General features: G+C 29.5%; 3 protein-coding genes across 3 annotated transcripts in view; all 3 read right to left on the reverse strand.

The window, feature by feature from the left end:
• The window catches only part of LOC132929588 (phosphoinositide 3-kinase adapter protein 1), a 32,908-nt gene extending 29,342 nt beyond the window's left edge, over window positions 1-3,566 (reverse strand). The window contains exon 1 of the mRNA XM_060995049.1: window positions 3,257-3,566. The gene's annotated coding sequence lies outside the window, so the exon portion shown is untranslated. The remainder of the gene's footprint in view (window positions 1-3,256) is intronic.
• A 3,720-nt stretch (window positions 3,567-7,286) lies between these two features.
• On the reverse strand, window positions 7,287-8,867 carry LOC132917859 (protein CIMAP1D-like). Its single transcript, XM_060978815.1, has 2 exons — window positions 8,494-8,867; window positions 7,287-7,776 (listed from the first exon to the last, which is right to left on the reverse strand). Exons 1-2 carry the CDS (start codon window positions 8,748-8,750, stop codon window positions 7,344-7,346), a joined length of 690 nt encoding a protein of 229 aa, XP_060834798.1. The 5' UTR covers window positions 8,751-8,867; the 3' UTR covers window positions 7,287-7,343.
• A 1,229-nt stretch (window positions 8,868-10,096) lies between these two features.
• LOC132932454 (ubiquitin carboxyl-terminal hydrolase 5-like) lies at window positions 10,097-15,398 on the reverse strand. The gene is given in 16 exon segments (XM_060998836.1): window positions 10,097-10,699; window positions 10,989-11,189; window positions 11,274-11,474; window positions 11,550-11,731; window positions 11,825-11,944; window positions 12,136-12,338; window positions 12,417-12,530; window positions 12,532-12,619; window positions 12,676-12,747; window positions 12,825-13,018; window positions 13,098-13,243; window positions 13,313-13,503; window positions 13,972-14,078; window positions 14,144-14,335; window positions 14,738-14,863; window positions 15,062-15,398. Coding segments are annotated over 16 exon segments (2,436 nt in total). The 5' UTR covers window positions 15,173-15,398; the 3' UTR covers window positions 10,097-10,511.
• Between the last annotated feature and the right edge of the window lie 1,098 nt (window positions 15,399-16,496).

Below are 16,496 nucleotides of genomic sequence, written 5' to 3' on the forward strand. Positions count from 1 at the left end.
ACTGTTAATGGTTATGTGTTTGAATTTAAGGAATTTAGACTCAATGGATTACATTATAGAACACATGTGTGCACCTTATCATAAACTGTTATTGTATTCGTTCTAGATTCAATCTATGGGCATCATTAGATCTTCAATGATTGATACATTCTTTTATCGAGTTTGAGAAGTGGTATTTTGAATAACGTATTATTGACCTGTTAATGATTGCATATGATGGCTTTTTAGTGGCAGCATAGTCATAATTATGTAATAATACTATAGTACCTATCCGTCAAAAATATGTTCAAAAACGAATATGTTTTTTGTGTGGGTACTTAAACGTTAAGTATTAAATTTATAATTATATATTTTGGATGCAGTATAATTAGAACATTATTATTGTCTTCAGATTGATATTATACCTATATAGACATTTTCAATTGTCTATATGAGTATATAATATTTCAAGTACTACTATACCTCTCTATTTATAAATAAAATGCTACATTTAATATGTTAACTTAGTATACAATATCGAAGATTGGTTCATATAAAATATTATTTTTTTTTTGATAGCGATAAACATTAAGGTTATATTATTACTTATAAGTTATATTGAATGCAATGGCTAACGGGTAATGATTAATGAAGCTATAATATAAATGTAATGATATATTATAGGTATGATTAATGTCGATGATATTATAAGGCTTAAACCTACTCTAAAACTAATATTTTAATTTTAATTTTCATACATTTTAGTATTTAAATAATGTGTACAATTCATATTAGATATTTGAATTCCTTTTTTCTATTTATTGGTTCCTCACAAATTAAAAACATTATTATCTTGTTCAAAAATGACAAATTGGAATTAACAGATGATTATGTTAAATCAAATCAAAATATCAAATATTGACATTTATACTTGATGGTTGATTGTGTACATACCTATAATCTATATACATAAAATATATTAAATGTTTGCCAATCGTCATGTTATATATTATTCATACGTACATACATATCGTTTATTTATAAAATTATAAGTAATAATAATAATAAGCATTGGCGAAGCTGACTTTTTGCTGGCTGGGCTGGGGGATTGGTGGTTGTCAGGTTATGCACTTTCAAATTCAATACTAGCTATTCAAAACTCGAAATGTACTTATTATTGAGACCGACACCTGTAATATACTTATAATTTTTCATAATATAAATTAATTAATAATCAAACCTATAAACAGTATATGCGTAGAAATATTCAAGTGAGTTGATTCAAATTTTTTATCATATTACGAAAAAAAATAGAGCCTAAGATTCAGCAAGTTTATCATTATCCACTTTTCCACTTAATATATACATAAACTACGTTCTATTTTATTTAAAGGAATTTATGTTTGTATAGTTTTGCTTATAAATTATAAAATAAAATGTTCTTTGTAAATAATATGTATATTATGTTTTTAACTTGTAACTGGATAATAATTCTCTAGTAATTTGTATTGTTACAGTTCTATTAGGATGGTCTTTTTTATCAATATCATACAGGTCAAAAGATTACGTTAAACTAATCACATTTACTCTGATTAATAAACAAGTAAGTTGTTCATCAAAATGTTAAAGGATCTATTATCTATACGTCATATTATATAAATATCTTAATGATTACGTGCCTACAATTTAATAGGTAGGTAACGAGATATAGAATAACGATTATTTTATACTGAAAAATATTTAAATATTATCAACAATGGGAGTTATTTTGGATAACAAATACACTTTTATATTTGATTAGACATTTATAATAATTTTTGCTCTTTAAAGAGAAGCATATCATTGAAAGCTAAATTCTTGAGTATTTTATAAAATATATAAAATTGATAAATTATATTATGTATCTATTATTTTAATCCGACAGCACTTAGACATGATATATTATATTTATGTCTAAGTATAATATTATTATTATGTATACGTAGCAATATATACGCGTAAATACGGTATAATATATAATATTATTATGGTTATCCCGCCGATCAATCTCATAAATCTCACCATTGCCGTGTATAATAATCTCGTTCGGAATATTGTTATAAAATCTTATTTTATATTGAGGTGCCTGTACGTACACACATCCAACATCTGGTGACGATCGCACGTTGCACACACATACATACTCACACACACATTATACAAACGGGTTGGCTATTGAGTATATTGTCAATCGCGCGTTTCGAAAAAAAACGAGGGGTCTCGGGTCTCTGCTCTCAGACGACGACGACTTAAATTGAAAGACAATCAAACCCCATGTCGGCGGGCTGGGTTACGAAACGTGCGCTTAGACAGTATAATACCATTACGAATATTATTATATACAGTCGCCGTTTTATACTGGTACAGCGGAGCAGCTGTACAATAACATTACACATTATTATTATATAGATCTCGGACCCGGGCGGCGCGGATTTCGGACACGCGGACGAACGTGTCCAGGATGCGGTTCGTTAATCCAATGAATAAAAATGTAACACGCGATTACGACGGTTGGCCGCTGATTTAATTACTGGCAATTAAAAATCATCGAACAAATCGTCCGGCCGATTCTAATCAATTTCGTCTCTGGATACGCGTATACGCAAGCAGTTCTCCACGTTATAATATAAACGCGTTATAAACATCGTACAATATGATTAATATAAGTTTGGCAACGCAATCGTGGTGTACGTTAATCGGAGGCCCGGCTACCGCACACACCAGTATTTATAACGGGTCAAAGGTGCGGCCGTGTATGGATAACGCTGATATTATACATCAATAGCGCGGGCGCGCGTGTGATGTGTATATACAAAAATTTATAAATTGTAAACGATATAAAAAATACTGAGCTTACGAGACGGCGCGTTGTAATAAGGCCACTACTAACTATTGTACTCGCGAATAAACGGAATATTATAATGTTATATTATACTCCATCGTATATTTTATGAAATAGCATAGGTAAGGGATGTCTATTAATAATTATTACGCGTGTAAAAAAGAAAAAAGAAAACAACAACACGCACTTCTATTATACCTATATATGTATACACTATATATATGTAATTCATTCGTTTGACCAGCGTTTCGTGTCGAGAATAGAAATAAATTATTCAAAAAACGAAATAACACACTAACCAAACCGTACCTATACAAGTTTTCGAGAATTTATTCTGTGTGGTATAAGAATTCGATAAATTCGTCTATGTTATAAACTATTATAAAAAAAACGTACCTGGTGTATTTTTTAAATCTCAAAAGCACATATTCTCTCCTCTCGGCCGCTTTGAAAACGCCGTTAACAACAATCGACGGCGACGACGACGACGACGATGGTAATAATATTATGTGTCTTAACGCGTGTGCGTGCGTACGGCCGAACTGCAACGAATAATAAAAACAAGCTGAAAACAAATCACGTCCTACGCCCCCGACAGTTGGCGTCGACTACTGTATTCACATGTTATATTCGGTTGAGGATGTAAAACACACGCCGCCCATTGTACGCAACGCACTGCGCAAGATGCGCGCGGCCGAGGCATTTTTACACGGCGGACCGAAAACGCCGCCTGCTGCAGCGGTGGTGTAAATAGTAAATACGACGCGCGTTTCTGTACAGTCTCGTACGTCGTCGACGCGAGTCTTATAATAATATTCTAGGTATATATACCTATTATATTTTATTAAAAATATCTAAAAAGACGAACAGTCCGAAGTTCGGACTCCGAACAGATCGAAATTTATTATTATCATTATTATAATTTATAAGTGCGCGATAATATCGCGAACCGCTCCGTATATAACATGAACTATGTATAGCAAGTGTCATGAATCATTATAATACACGTACTATATACATTTGTACATACATGATATATATTAATAGAATATCGTCCGTATTCGAGCACAATGTAATACGCGCTTATTGGACGAGCTTGCAGCAACTAGTTTTTTTATAATGTATATTTTGTTGTCGCAATAAATATAGTACCAACTACCTATTGGCTATTATTATTGTTATTGTTATTATTATTATTATTATTATTATTATTATTATTATTATTATTGTTACATTTATAACCTATGTAGATCGACTTCAAATAATATACACGACAATAATTTGGTATTTGGTTCTCGGCCGATTATGCATCTACGGATACAAAAAGTCAAATCAACGATATCGTTCGAATTATTGACATTCTTAAACTATAAAAATAATAATCGTACAGTACGGCATTATATGGGAGTATTATGCATTTTATAAGGTACATTTTTTTATTTTATGTATAGGTTATTAAGAGTTGTAGTGCTCAGTAATACTATTTGGGACGTATGTAAAAAGTATAAATGTATAAGAGTACTATATAGTATAGTATAGGACTATATACTGTCTTATTATTTTATTTCATAAATCAATTTAAAACCATAATTGATGTAATAGTATATTCAAACGTAATCTACGAGTCTTCGTGAGTATATAATGATATATACAAAATACAAACTAATGTCCTAGGGTGTGTCCTATGAAGTAAATTGGTGATAATTAAGAGTCAAAATATTTTTCCGATGTTTGTATGTTATCGTTGTGCATATTATAGTCCAGTCCATCGTCCAGCTATCATCAACCATATATTGATTAAACAAAAAAAAATTGTTAAACGTTACTCATTACTCATTTTACTAAAAGTTAAAAAGAAAATTAATATAATATATAAATACTTATAAATAGCCAATAGGTATGTCGTAGGTATAATAGGTACATATACAGTATAGTGTATACACAAATAAACATTAAATTCTGATTTTCTATAGCTAATAAACGAATCACCTATTTTATTTCATTATATTATAGATGTCCAATCAATTAATTTTATTGTACATTGCTCATTTATTATTTTAATTATGTCTTCTTCCTCTATCCAGTCTATCTTTGTATAAGAATTTTTTCATATAAAGACGAGCCAATCGGACAACTTAATAGTTGATATATAGGTACATCAAATTAAATGTTGTAAGTACTAAGTACCATGAATTTTAAGTTTCTATATTGGTATAAGTTACCTTTTCTTACTTTCATATTTAATATCAATTTTATTATTTATAATGTACGTATTCACGCACATAGTAAATAAAGAATGAATATAGGAAACGAGTAGGAAGTATTTTATTTATATAAGCACGCGTGCGATCGTATTTATTTTAAGCGAATGACCATCGCTCAAAATATAATAAAATGCATAGGTATGCTATTTACAATGCTATACAGTAGGTATATATATTATGACATTGTTGTTATCTATCACATTTATCTTCGGAATGTGTTAATTGATAATTAAAATTCATAGTAAGATTTCATCGCGTGTGTATTAATTATAACTGCGTTGTTTTCATATTTATTGTTATACGACGATACCGTAATGCCGTTAATGTTGAGGTATTAATAATTACCTATTATTTTATTAGTACAATTTTTAATTAAATCAATAAACGTTTAATGAAAATTGCATAAGTGCAATGTGTATCGTGATAAATTTAGATTGTAATGACGTAACATTAAATATAAACAAATATGACATATATTATACATCTACATTTGACGAAATAAATTTGCAATATAAATTTTTTAAATAGGTACTTATCCAGCAATCAGCATGAAAAATAATATTACATAAAAATATCGTATTCCCTACAAATGTTATACAGCTAGGGTGATTAACCAATCATGTACACATTTTTTTACTCGCCTTCTTTTTCCACTATGATAAATTCTGATCTTTGGAACATTCAAGTACGATATTTTACCCACGATTTGTGTGGTGATCGCTGATACCAAAAAAACCTCCCTCTTTTATTGTAAATTGTTGAGCAAATAATTTTTTTGTTGATCTCGTTATATCTAAGTCGAGATGTTAACAAGTTGTTTCCGGCTACTTAATTAAAATATTTCATTTTTTTAAATTGAATCTAGTATTTATTACTTAAAAAATGTTAAAATAATTTTATGCGATGAACATTTTTTAATATGCTGTAAAAAGTATTATACAATCAGATCAGTGGTTTGCACCATCTAAGCAGGTCGACCATCAAATAGTGAAATGCCAGATAATAAAAGACGTAACAAAAAAAGAAATTTAGGAGAAAATATAAAAAATAATACAACAAATTCAAAATCACATTGACATAGCCACATAGGTACTCAGTACAGTGAACAAACACTATTTTAAATTTGTGACAAGTTATAACAATTAAGTGTTAAATAACAAATATAAATTAAAATGAGTATAAATAAAAATATTGAACGGGTTATTATTTATTTATTAGTTTCAGTTCTATCTACAATAATAATAAATAATAAATAATATTAATATTAACGTAATATTTTATTATGCATATATTTTATAAAATGTATATTACGATAAACGCCGAAGTGCCAAACTCGTGTATAAAACGGAACAGAAATTACAACTCCGGACTATACGTTGATTTGGCACTGAGTGCTAGATTCATGTACAGAACGTAAATACGCTTACCGGAAGTCACAATAATTTTTTCCTTCAGAGTTACTAATGATTATAAAAATATACAGAATTCAATCATTTTTGTGATCATTTAATTTACAATGATTTTTAACTTCGCAGGTGCAATCACAGCCGCGCGACGTCCACTCCCAATCCGCGCGGGCAACCCTTTCAAACATCATCGCAGAGACGCCCTGCAGGCCCGCGATGCTCGGCAGCGTCAGTCATCAGACGCACGCCCGCCGTCGACCAATCATTATTAACTCCGAAGGAAAAACATATTGTGACTTCCGGTAAACTTTATTTTGTTTTGTTAGAGTTAAACAAAACTTTTAAAGAATCTTGTATTAAAATTTAAAATATAAGATGTCAAAAAAAAATTGTATGCATTTATATCTACAAAACAATTTTTACCATTTTGAAAATTTTTTAACAATTATACAATTTTTTTTTACATCTTATATTTTAAATTTTAATACAAGGTTCTTTAAAAGTTTTTTTTTAACTCTAACAAAACAAAATAAAGTTTACCGGGCGTGCGTCTGATGACTGACGCTGCCGAGCATCGCGGGCCTGCAGGGCGTCTCTGCGATGATGTTTGAAAGGGTGCCCGCGCGGATCGGGAATGGACGTCGCGCGGCTGTGATTGCACCTTGCGAAGTTAAAAATCATTGTAAATTAAATGATCACAAAAATGATTGAATTCTGTGTATTTACTATTTTTATAATCATTAGTAACTCCGAAGGTAAAAAATATAGGTCGCTATACGCGTCGGCGTATAGCGACCCGCACGCGCGCGTACATCATTCCCAGTCGGGTACCTTGTCGGCGGCTGTGTAGTACGGATTTGCACGGGTCGTTATACGGCCGCCGATGGAGAACTGCGGCGCGTTGGCGTAACGGGACGCCGTGTCGGTGGCGGGGTAGTAAGCGTTGGGCGCGGGCGTGCGTTTTCCGCGCGTCCGCTGATTGACGCTGCCGAGCATCACAGGCCGGGGCGTCTGGTTTTTGAAACGGTCCAGCTCGACGGCCGAGTACCGCGCCGGTCCCGGTGACGAGTACCACGCCGCTCCCCGCCTGCCGACGCCCCCGCGTCCTGGTTCGGCCGGCCGCCCGGAAATCGTGTACATGGGCGCGGACGGCATGTCGGGCGCTTGGTTGCCGATGGTAGTGGACAAGGCGTAAGCGTTCGGCGCCGGCGTGCGTGTGGTTTTCTTCAGACAGTCCCGTCTCGTCCTGCAGTGTATATTATATGACGATGAGTTTGTGAACGACTTGTATATACCGCATTATTGAGTAGGTATATCATATTATACGGACGTTTTTTTACTCGTACGAAAACATTTATTATTTTTATATAATAACGTTCTGCCACTGCTCCAGGGCGAATCGAAGAATAAAAGTGGTGGAAAAAAGGCAGAAAAATGGAAAACAAAGTAAAAATATGACGTCTTGAACAGTTTTTTTATATACGATTATGTCACAACTCACATGAGAGCAAAAAATCAAATCGTATAACCCTTGCAGTTATAATGATCCCAATTAATTAATTAATAATAATAGTAATAGTTTATAATACAGAATAATACAAAAGTAGGTATATAGGCACTCATTTCGAATCATATTTATTTCGCCAACTATAAATGTTATTGTTTACCATTACCTCGAACTTTGAAAAACATAACTAACATAACACGGGTTTCATCTCAGAGTTGCTATACAGTATTTATTCGAGTAAAATCTAAATGAAGCGTACATCGCATACACCGCGGTTAAACCTTATACATTGAATGTTAATCATGTAGTCAACCAAAAACCGTTGTGAATAACTTTTGAACTACATATTTTATAATATGTTAATGAAATATTAACACTTAGGTAAAATATTAATATAATGGCTGCTCAATTATTAATATTATTACATACTCGTGCGTAATATTGTTATATACTAACCCTATGAAACACAATGGTATTGTGGGCAATGTGGCGGACATGCAGGGAACCGTATTGTACGCGGCCGGCCCGGGAGTACGCGTAGTCGGTACTTTTAATTTGGACGCCAGCGAGGCTCCTATCACTCTGACCGGTCCGTGACGTGTGAAGTTGCTCAGGTCGTACTTGGGGCCGGGCACTCGGAGTGAAGTTTCTTTCCGCGGCAGCAGCTTGCCCAGCGTGTAGGCAGGACCACTATTAAAATTTACGTCAGCCATGTCGTAACCGTATGTGTATTTTAATTTTTTTTATTAGATATATCAATAAAAGTTTTGAAAAACAGATTCATCAAATAACTACCGTGGTAACCAGACCGTCGTAAATAAAATATTAGTTTTTTTTGTAAGTACTGTAAAATAGATAAATAAACAAAAATATGTTGTGAAATTGTGAATTATTTTTTAGTAAACAATCAAAAAAATATTTTATTTTTATAGTTAAGACTTGACAATTTAATACGAAATTCCTCTGAAGTACTCCATATAGATTATAGATTAGGTCTGAGCATATATGAATACATTGGTTAAATTATTGGCGCTTGGCCTCTAGGTGAGGACATCGGGTGAGGTATTTGTCGATGTAGGCTGGAAGACAATCGATAGGGAGTAGAGCGATTAAAGTAATCTGGATTAATTTGAAGGGGTTGACATGAATTTTCCAGTTTTTGCACCAAGTGACTTAGGTAGGTGTATTTTAAAATATACACTTCTCAGTTTGGCATTTATTGAGTTTGTGATTATAATTATTCTTTCACTAAAAATAATGCATTGGCACTTTGAAGATTCTATTTTCTATTCTTCCTTTTCCAAGTTTTTGATATCCGAGTAATTATTACAAGCACAATAATAGTCAGTTTTTACCACAATCTACAAATAAAATATTGTTCTCTTCTAACATGGCAATGATTCGTCCATCAACTATATAATATTATGTTAAATTAAGAAAATATTACATTTTTGTATATAGACAGAATAGAACCAAAATATAGTTTACCACTTCTATCTTTCAGTATGTTCTTCAGTTATTTCAACAACTAGCCACAACCCATCAATGGCAACCTATAAACTTTCAACACAACTATACAAGCTAGTCTGTCATAATATGTATAAAATGAGTATTTATAAATTTAAAAGGCTGTTTTTCATTTCTGTCATATGTAATGTAGCAAAATAATAATACATATTTATTGCAGCATATTAAAATTTTTCGTTTTGATTTGCAGCAATGCTATGAATTTTGATTAGGTCATGCCCCTAGTTGCCGAATTAATGTTACATTAGTCTTCATAGTCCCAATATTAGTAAAATGTCAGTAATTTATTGTATGATTTTACATGAGAAATTATATGAATGATTAAAGTTTACATGCAATTACTAGATTAGTATATTTTGTTTACTAATATTGTAATTTTTTTGAAAACTACTGCCCATGTAGCCGATTAAATTTAGATTATTATTAATAACAATAATAATAAAGGTATATGAATAATAATCTATGCTGAAAATCTGATCATATTTAATATGATATATTAATATCTATAATTATAAATAACAATACAAGAACAATAGGTATAATTCAATTAATATATTTCTTGTACAGTATAAATCAGGCAACCGCAATAGCAGGAAAAGGTACCTTTTATTCAATTACAATTTCAAGTTCAAGTTTATTTAAAATATATTAAATTATTTGTTTTTCCAGAAAAAATTAATAAAGCTATAAACAATAGTACAAATAACTAACTTATCTTTTTTAGTTGTAAGCATTTAGCTTAGGTTTCAATGTTAATATTTAATGAATTACATGTATTTAATTTTTTTATAAATATTGTCATCAGAAAATACTTCTGAATACAATTTACAAAAATCATTTTCATAAAAAAATTATTCAGTATTGAAAGTAATACAAAAATTCATAATAGAATTAAAAAAATAAATAAATTAAAATTATTCTTTATGATATTTTATAATAAAATAACATTAAACCTGATCGTTAGACCATCTTTTATAAATATATAAGTAACCTAAGTCAGTAGGAGGATTTTGGGAAACTGCTACTTTTTCATCATTGAATATTACCCAACGTCCTTCTTTTTTTATGTGACAAACATAATGTCCAACCGTGGAAGAACTGCCCATGTGAGATACAAATGCAAATAATTTATATACTGCAAAACAAAAATATTGTTATTAGTATTAAAAAAATTAATTAAAATAACAAAAATCTAAATATATAATTTCAATAAACTAGAGATGGCCACAACAAGACTTACGAGCCGCACGTGGCTCTTGATATCAAGCTTAGAGTAAAATTATTCTATTTAATAAACATCTTTTAACAATATGGCTTGCTTAGAATTAGCTTCACAAATTTGCGGCTCCCAAAATTAAGGTTACTGGTTAGTGGCCACCCCTACTATAGGTAGTATTATATAAAATTGTTTTATCTTCACTTACTTCCTCTTCCATCTCTGAATTCAGATTTATTACTTTTTGGTGTTTCATCTGTTGTGAGTATCTCTTCTGGTCCATGACTCATTATCCAGTCAAGAGCACGATCTAAATTATTTTCAGTAGCTTTCAAAGCAGCAATTACATGATTTCGTTCAAAACCCATTGACATTATCATAGCAGCTGCTTCTTCATTAGGTAAAAATTCTAAAGAAGAAAAATTAAAATGATGTTAATTTAATAAATATTGAATAGTAAGAAAATAATTAAACATAAAATCAACTTTCTGACCTGAATTATTTTCCGTTCCAGGTTGTTCAAAAGGACTTGAAAAATCAGGATCTGATATATGTTCCATAAGCCAATTTGTAGCATCGTTAAGACTTCTATTTTTTGTGGAAAATATTGCACGCTTACATGCATCTGGAGGAAATCCCATATTTGTTAATTCTGACATAATATTTTCATCAAACACAAATACTGGAGGAGCATCTGAAAAAGTATATAAATGTTTATAATAAATATAAAGTCACATGGTTAACAAGGTCTTGATAATAATTTACACACCTGAAGTTTCTGGTATAAGATTTTCACCTTCTTGTGGTCCATTTCCTCTAAGATATTCAATGTCTATATCTTCAGGCATATCAACAGATACATCCAACTTAATAGGAACCCAATCATGACGAAGTGTAAATTTTTTTAAATGTATCATGAGGTAATCAGGAAAAGAAGCAAATCTTGTAGTCCTTGTATTTAAGTGGGAATATTATTATTAAAAATTAAGAACAAAAAGCACAGATACATCATAAAATTTAAAGTACAAAGTCAACACTACATACTTTTCTGCAGTAGTTCTCTGGTTTAACGCAGCATTAAAGAATTGTTCAATGACTTCAGGTTGGCCAAAAGAATTTAAACAAGAAGCAAATTTTAATTTTGGACGGACTATATAACTTGCACTAAAAACAAATAAAACATGAATACATATTTGTTATATAATTATTTTTAATTTGCATGAATCTTCAAGATAAACGGTAATCAAACAATTAATATTTTAATTTATTATTAATTTCTACTAAAAATATACTTCTTATACAGTGTTTAGTTTAAATTATATATATAGCAATAATAAAAAAAAAAAATGTATTACTCTTTAATTTCACTTTCAGCTTGTTTTTGTTTAAAAATTTCGACTTCAGTCTTGTTAATAATATTGTCCATTGAAATAGATAATGGCAAACAGTATTCTGGTCTATAGGTATATTTAATTTGTCCTGTAGTTGAACATTGATAACGGTCTTCAATATTAAATTTGAAACATTCTGCTGGATTCTGGGAATTTTGAGAATAGCGCTAAAAATATTCATTAAATTGTATACAGGATTATTACTTTTGTAAACAAATGTAAATAAAAACAAAAAAAATATGTACCTCTATCAATGACAAGAAATATAAGAAAAATTCTTGTGCATCTTGTTGTTTTTTTGTAGCAAACTCGGAATGGCCTTTGCCGATCAATAATTTAAAAGTATTTGGTCTAATACCATGATGCCAATATTTTTTTTTTCCCTTCAATAACTTCTGGAGGTGGCATTGAATATTTTCCTGAACATAGGCCATGGGCTACTTTTGCCCTAAAAAAAATTATTTAATTAAATATATAAATATTTGAATATTATAATTAACATACATTTGCACATCAAAATTGTCAATGGGGCTAGTTTGGCACATTTCAAATATATCTCTTGAGCCTAAATAGTACCTATAAATAAGAATATTTATTTTAAATTATAAATAAATATATACATAAATATTAAATTAACATAATGAATTTCTTACTTATCTGTAAAATCCGAAATAGAAAACAAAACTTGTATGATACTATTCATGTAACAAGAATTTCCTAGATTGTGAACACCTGTGTAACCAGGACCAAAAATTGGTTTTAACTCACTTCCACTTTCTTGTATTGTTGCCCATTCATTACACTTTTGGTTTAAATCTAATTCTAATTCTACCATTGATTTTTCAGTCTATAATTAAATATTGTAAATTTATTATATTTAATTAGTTTTTAGTTGTATATAAACAATAAACAATATTAATCAATACCTTTTCTAAAGCAGAAATATTGATACCAAAATGTGAAAGATGTTTGATTAAATTTGGATTTTCCACCATATCATCTTCTGGATAACTGTATACATCTCCTTTACCTTCTTTTGTTATAGTACCAAGCTTAACAGCCAAAGGATATTCTAAAATAATAATAATACAAAATAAGCTTAGATCAAGTTCAAAATTAAATCAATATGTTAATATCATACTTGTTTTTTCATAATAAAGAGTAGCATGACCATTTCCCCCAGATCCATCAAAAAATTTGCGACCACAATAAATTGAACCATCAGTTAAATTAAGCCATAAGTTATTAGTTTTATCACAATCTTCATATTCACACTTCCATCCACTGGGAGCAATTTTCTTACCATTATTTAACTGTTCTATATCAGCATATCTAATGAATAGAAAAAATGTTAAGTATTAAACTCAAGCTCATAAAAATCCATAACATTCATGTTTAAAAACAGAATATTTAATCAAAAGTCAAACAAAAATATTGTTACTAAAATTAGTAACTTCAATATTTTATTACAAGCAAAGAATATAAATTTTTTATAGTTAGTTAATATTGAATAAAAAATTATGTTTGGAAAGAAAGATGTATTGATTTTTATTTTTAAAAGGACGTCACATTCGCATATGTTATTTCCTTTTTCCAAATGTACAACATAGCAAATTTTATCTTTAAAAAATATTTTAATTTTGAACCAAGTTATGTGATCATATTAATACAATACATTTTTTTTTTTTTTTTTTTAATGATTATAACAAACGGGTGTGACATCGTTTTAATAGACATGTACATTTTTATATTAGCATTATTTAAACAGACATTCTGGCATAAATTTAATTAATCACATACACAGTTTTTTGTCGAACTTCACCGTCCCAAGTACTAGACAAACTTTGTAATTCGTCCAAATAATTAGCAGATTTAGCTTCAATAATACCTTTTACAGAGTCAATAATCTAAAATAAATTAAAATAATATGTTAACTGTTTAATCAGCAAAATAAATATAACTTTATAATTACTTTTTGTGGTAATTCACTAGTTTCAAATGGAATTGAATTGAAAGACGGTAATATAACTATAGAATATTTTTCTATTGTTTTATACTTTTTATTTTCAGCATCTGGATCAAATCCACCATCTACACCAATAGCTAGTCTAGTAATTTTCCGTTCAGTTGGAGCATCTCCTACCTGTGTCATTTTGGTTTCAACCTAATAATTTATATATATATGTGATAGGTACATACTATCTACAATAGATTATAATAGTCAGAAATATTATAATATTTAATTTGACATAAATTACATTATTAAATTGGTATTTACTAAATACTAATTACTACTATTTTTTGATTAATATAAAAAACATTAAATGAAGCTTCTACTTTTATATATAAAAAAAATATATTTAACATAAACTGTAAAAATGATTTGAATAAGTTAATTACATTCATGTTAAATATTATATTTGTAATGTGACAATGTTTAAAAAACATTCGGAGAATTATCCTATAAAATAATAGGTATAGGTAAAAATATTATTCATGTTTCTGACCAAATTAAAATTTATTTTTCAAAATTAATTGATAACAATTTTTTAAATAATAAACATACCTCTATTTTTTCTCTAAGCATATGTAAAAACACTGAACATCCAGTTTTTCTATGATAACGTTCAACATGATCAATTCCAAACCCAGCAAATGTTTTTAAACAAATAAAAAGACCTTTCTCATAGTCCTGTAAAATATTTTACACACATTTAGTATAATTAATGTCACTTAATAAAAAAAATCAACACAAAAATTAAGGTATTAGATACTTTTTCCTCATAGATGTTAGTGTACTTTTTGTAAGAAAATATACATTAATTTTATTATCAATGTATACTCAATACAATATAAGGTTAATATTATATGTGCAAAACTCTATACTTACTGGAGAATCAAATGAATAAATACATTCGTCTTTATACACCCGATCGTTATCCTTGGGAACACGAGCGTCATAATTTTCTAAAATTTGCTTAGCAGCTAAAATGTTGTCCATTTTGGGGTTTTGGAAATTCAGACTTGCAGAGTAAAATAATTGAGCTATCAACAAAATTATCCAAGGTTAAGAAAAACGTATCAATAATGATAATATCGGATACCTAGACGTCCACCAATAAATATTAATTAGAACTCAGAAAAAACAGATTGTTTTTTACTAGGTATTCAACAATAATAAATACAAAATCTGAAATCTCACGAACAATAAGAGAACCGGATATTTTTATAACCTATAATAATATGAGTTATCATTGTAGACAAACATATTAGAACACGACCAAGGTATTCGTAAAGATTTATGAACATTTAATCTATGAATAGACTACTGAAAATAGAAATGGTGACTCGCGATAAAAGGTGAATTGAGAATCCGCAATTTTATTGGGAACTATGTCGGGTCTTCTCCATATAATTCATAAATTAAATAATATATATTTTGCTCTTCATTAGGGCTAAATTTTTTTTACTATCTATACAAATTTATTAGTGATAAGTTATCATAGAACTACAGTAAAGGGGTATTGATAATGTAAAAACATTCATACTTCATAGACGGCGGACAGGCTACTAAGAAATAAGAATATATTATACTACTAGTGACTACTGACTAGTGTATTACTGTATTAGTATACTTGTCTATGATTATTTATTTATTATATCTAATATTATAGTATATACTATATTTTTAGTCTTTACCACGAAAGTATCTTTATTCGTGGTCTTTACTAAAATGTTTTATAGTGTATAATAACATGTATTTATGCTATTTACTATAATAGTCCGTGTCTCCGTGATCATTCGGGACCACGATTATAAACTATAAAGATTGTAATAATTGTGCGCTAAAATAAGTAGTTCTCTGGTGGTCCACGATTTTTAGTTAGACCTAAATAATAAAACAAAGCCACATTAATTTTTTGATCACTTGAAGTTTTTACAACATTGGTCATTTATCTGTAAAATAACAATTTATCGCCAATCGATTTTTGATATTTTGTTGTAATCCATAAATAAATAACCGTAGATATTTAAAGTTTTCCCCAAATGTTTAAATTATAATCTTTTAAATATTTGACCTCTTTGTAAAATGTTAAAATTTTTTTAGTTAATGATTGCTTTGTGAAATAGATAAAATCAATGCAACAAGTGCCTTACAATCGTACTTTCAACTTTGTATGTAATTATTTATATCTAATTAAAATTTAATAAATATACATTTAAGTGTCTAATATTTCATTAACAACAAACACTCAAATTTCTGACTTGATCTATGAAAAGATACACATTAATACCCATTGTACAGCAGAGTGATTACCTCTACA

The sequence above is a fragment of the Rhopalosiphum padi genome, chromosome 1 (genome assembly GCF_020882245.1).
Source record: "Rhopalosiphum padi isolate XX-2018 chromosome 1, ASM2088224v1, whole genome shotgun sequence".
Classification (NCBI taxonomy): Eukaryota; Metazoa; Arthropoda; class Insecta; order Hemiptera; family Aphididae; genus Rhopalosiphum; species Rhopalosiphum padi.

Bases quoted from the DNA above. Each gene is read 5' to 3' on its own strand.
- LOC132917859 (XM_060978815.1), bottom strand. From the start codon at position 8,750: ATGGCTGACGTAAATTTTAATAGTGGTCCTGCCTACACGCTGGGCAAG. The intron at 7,777-8,493 runs GTTAGTATATAA...TATACACTGCAG, and splicing joins ATACCATTGTGTTTCATAGG to GACGAGACGGGACTGTCTGA.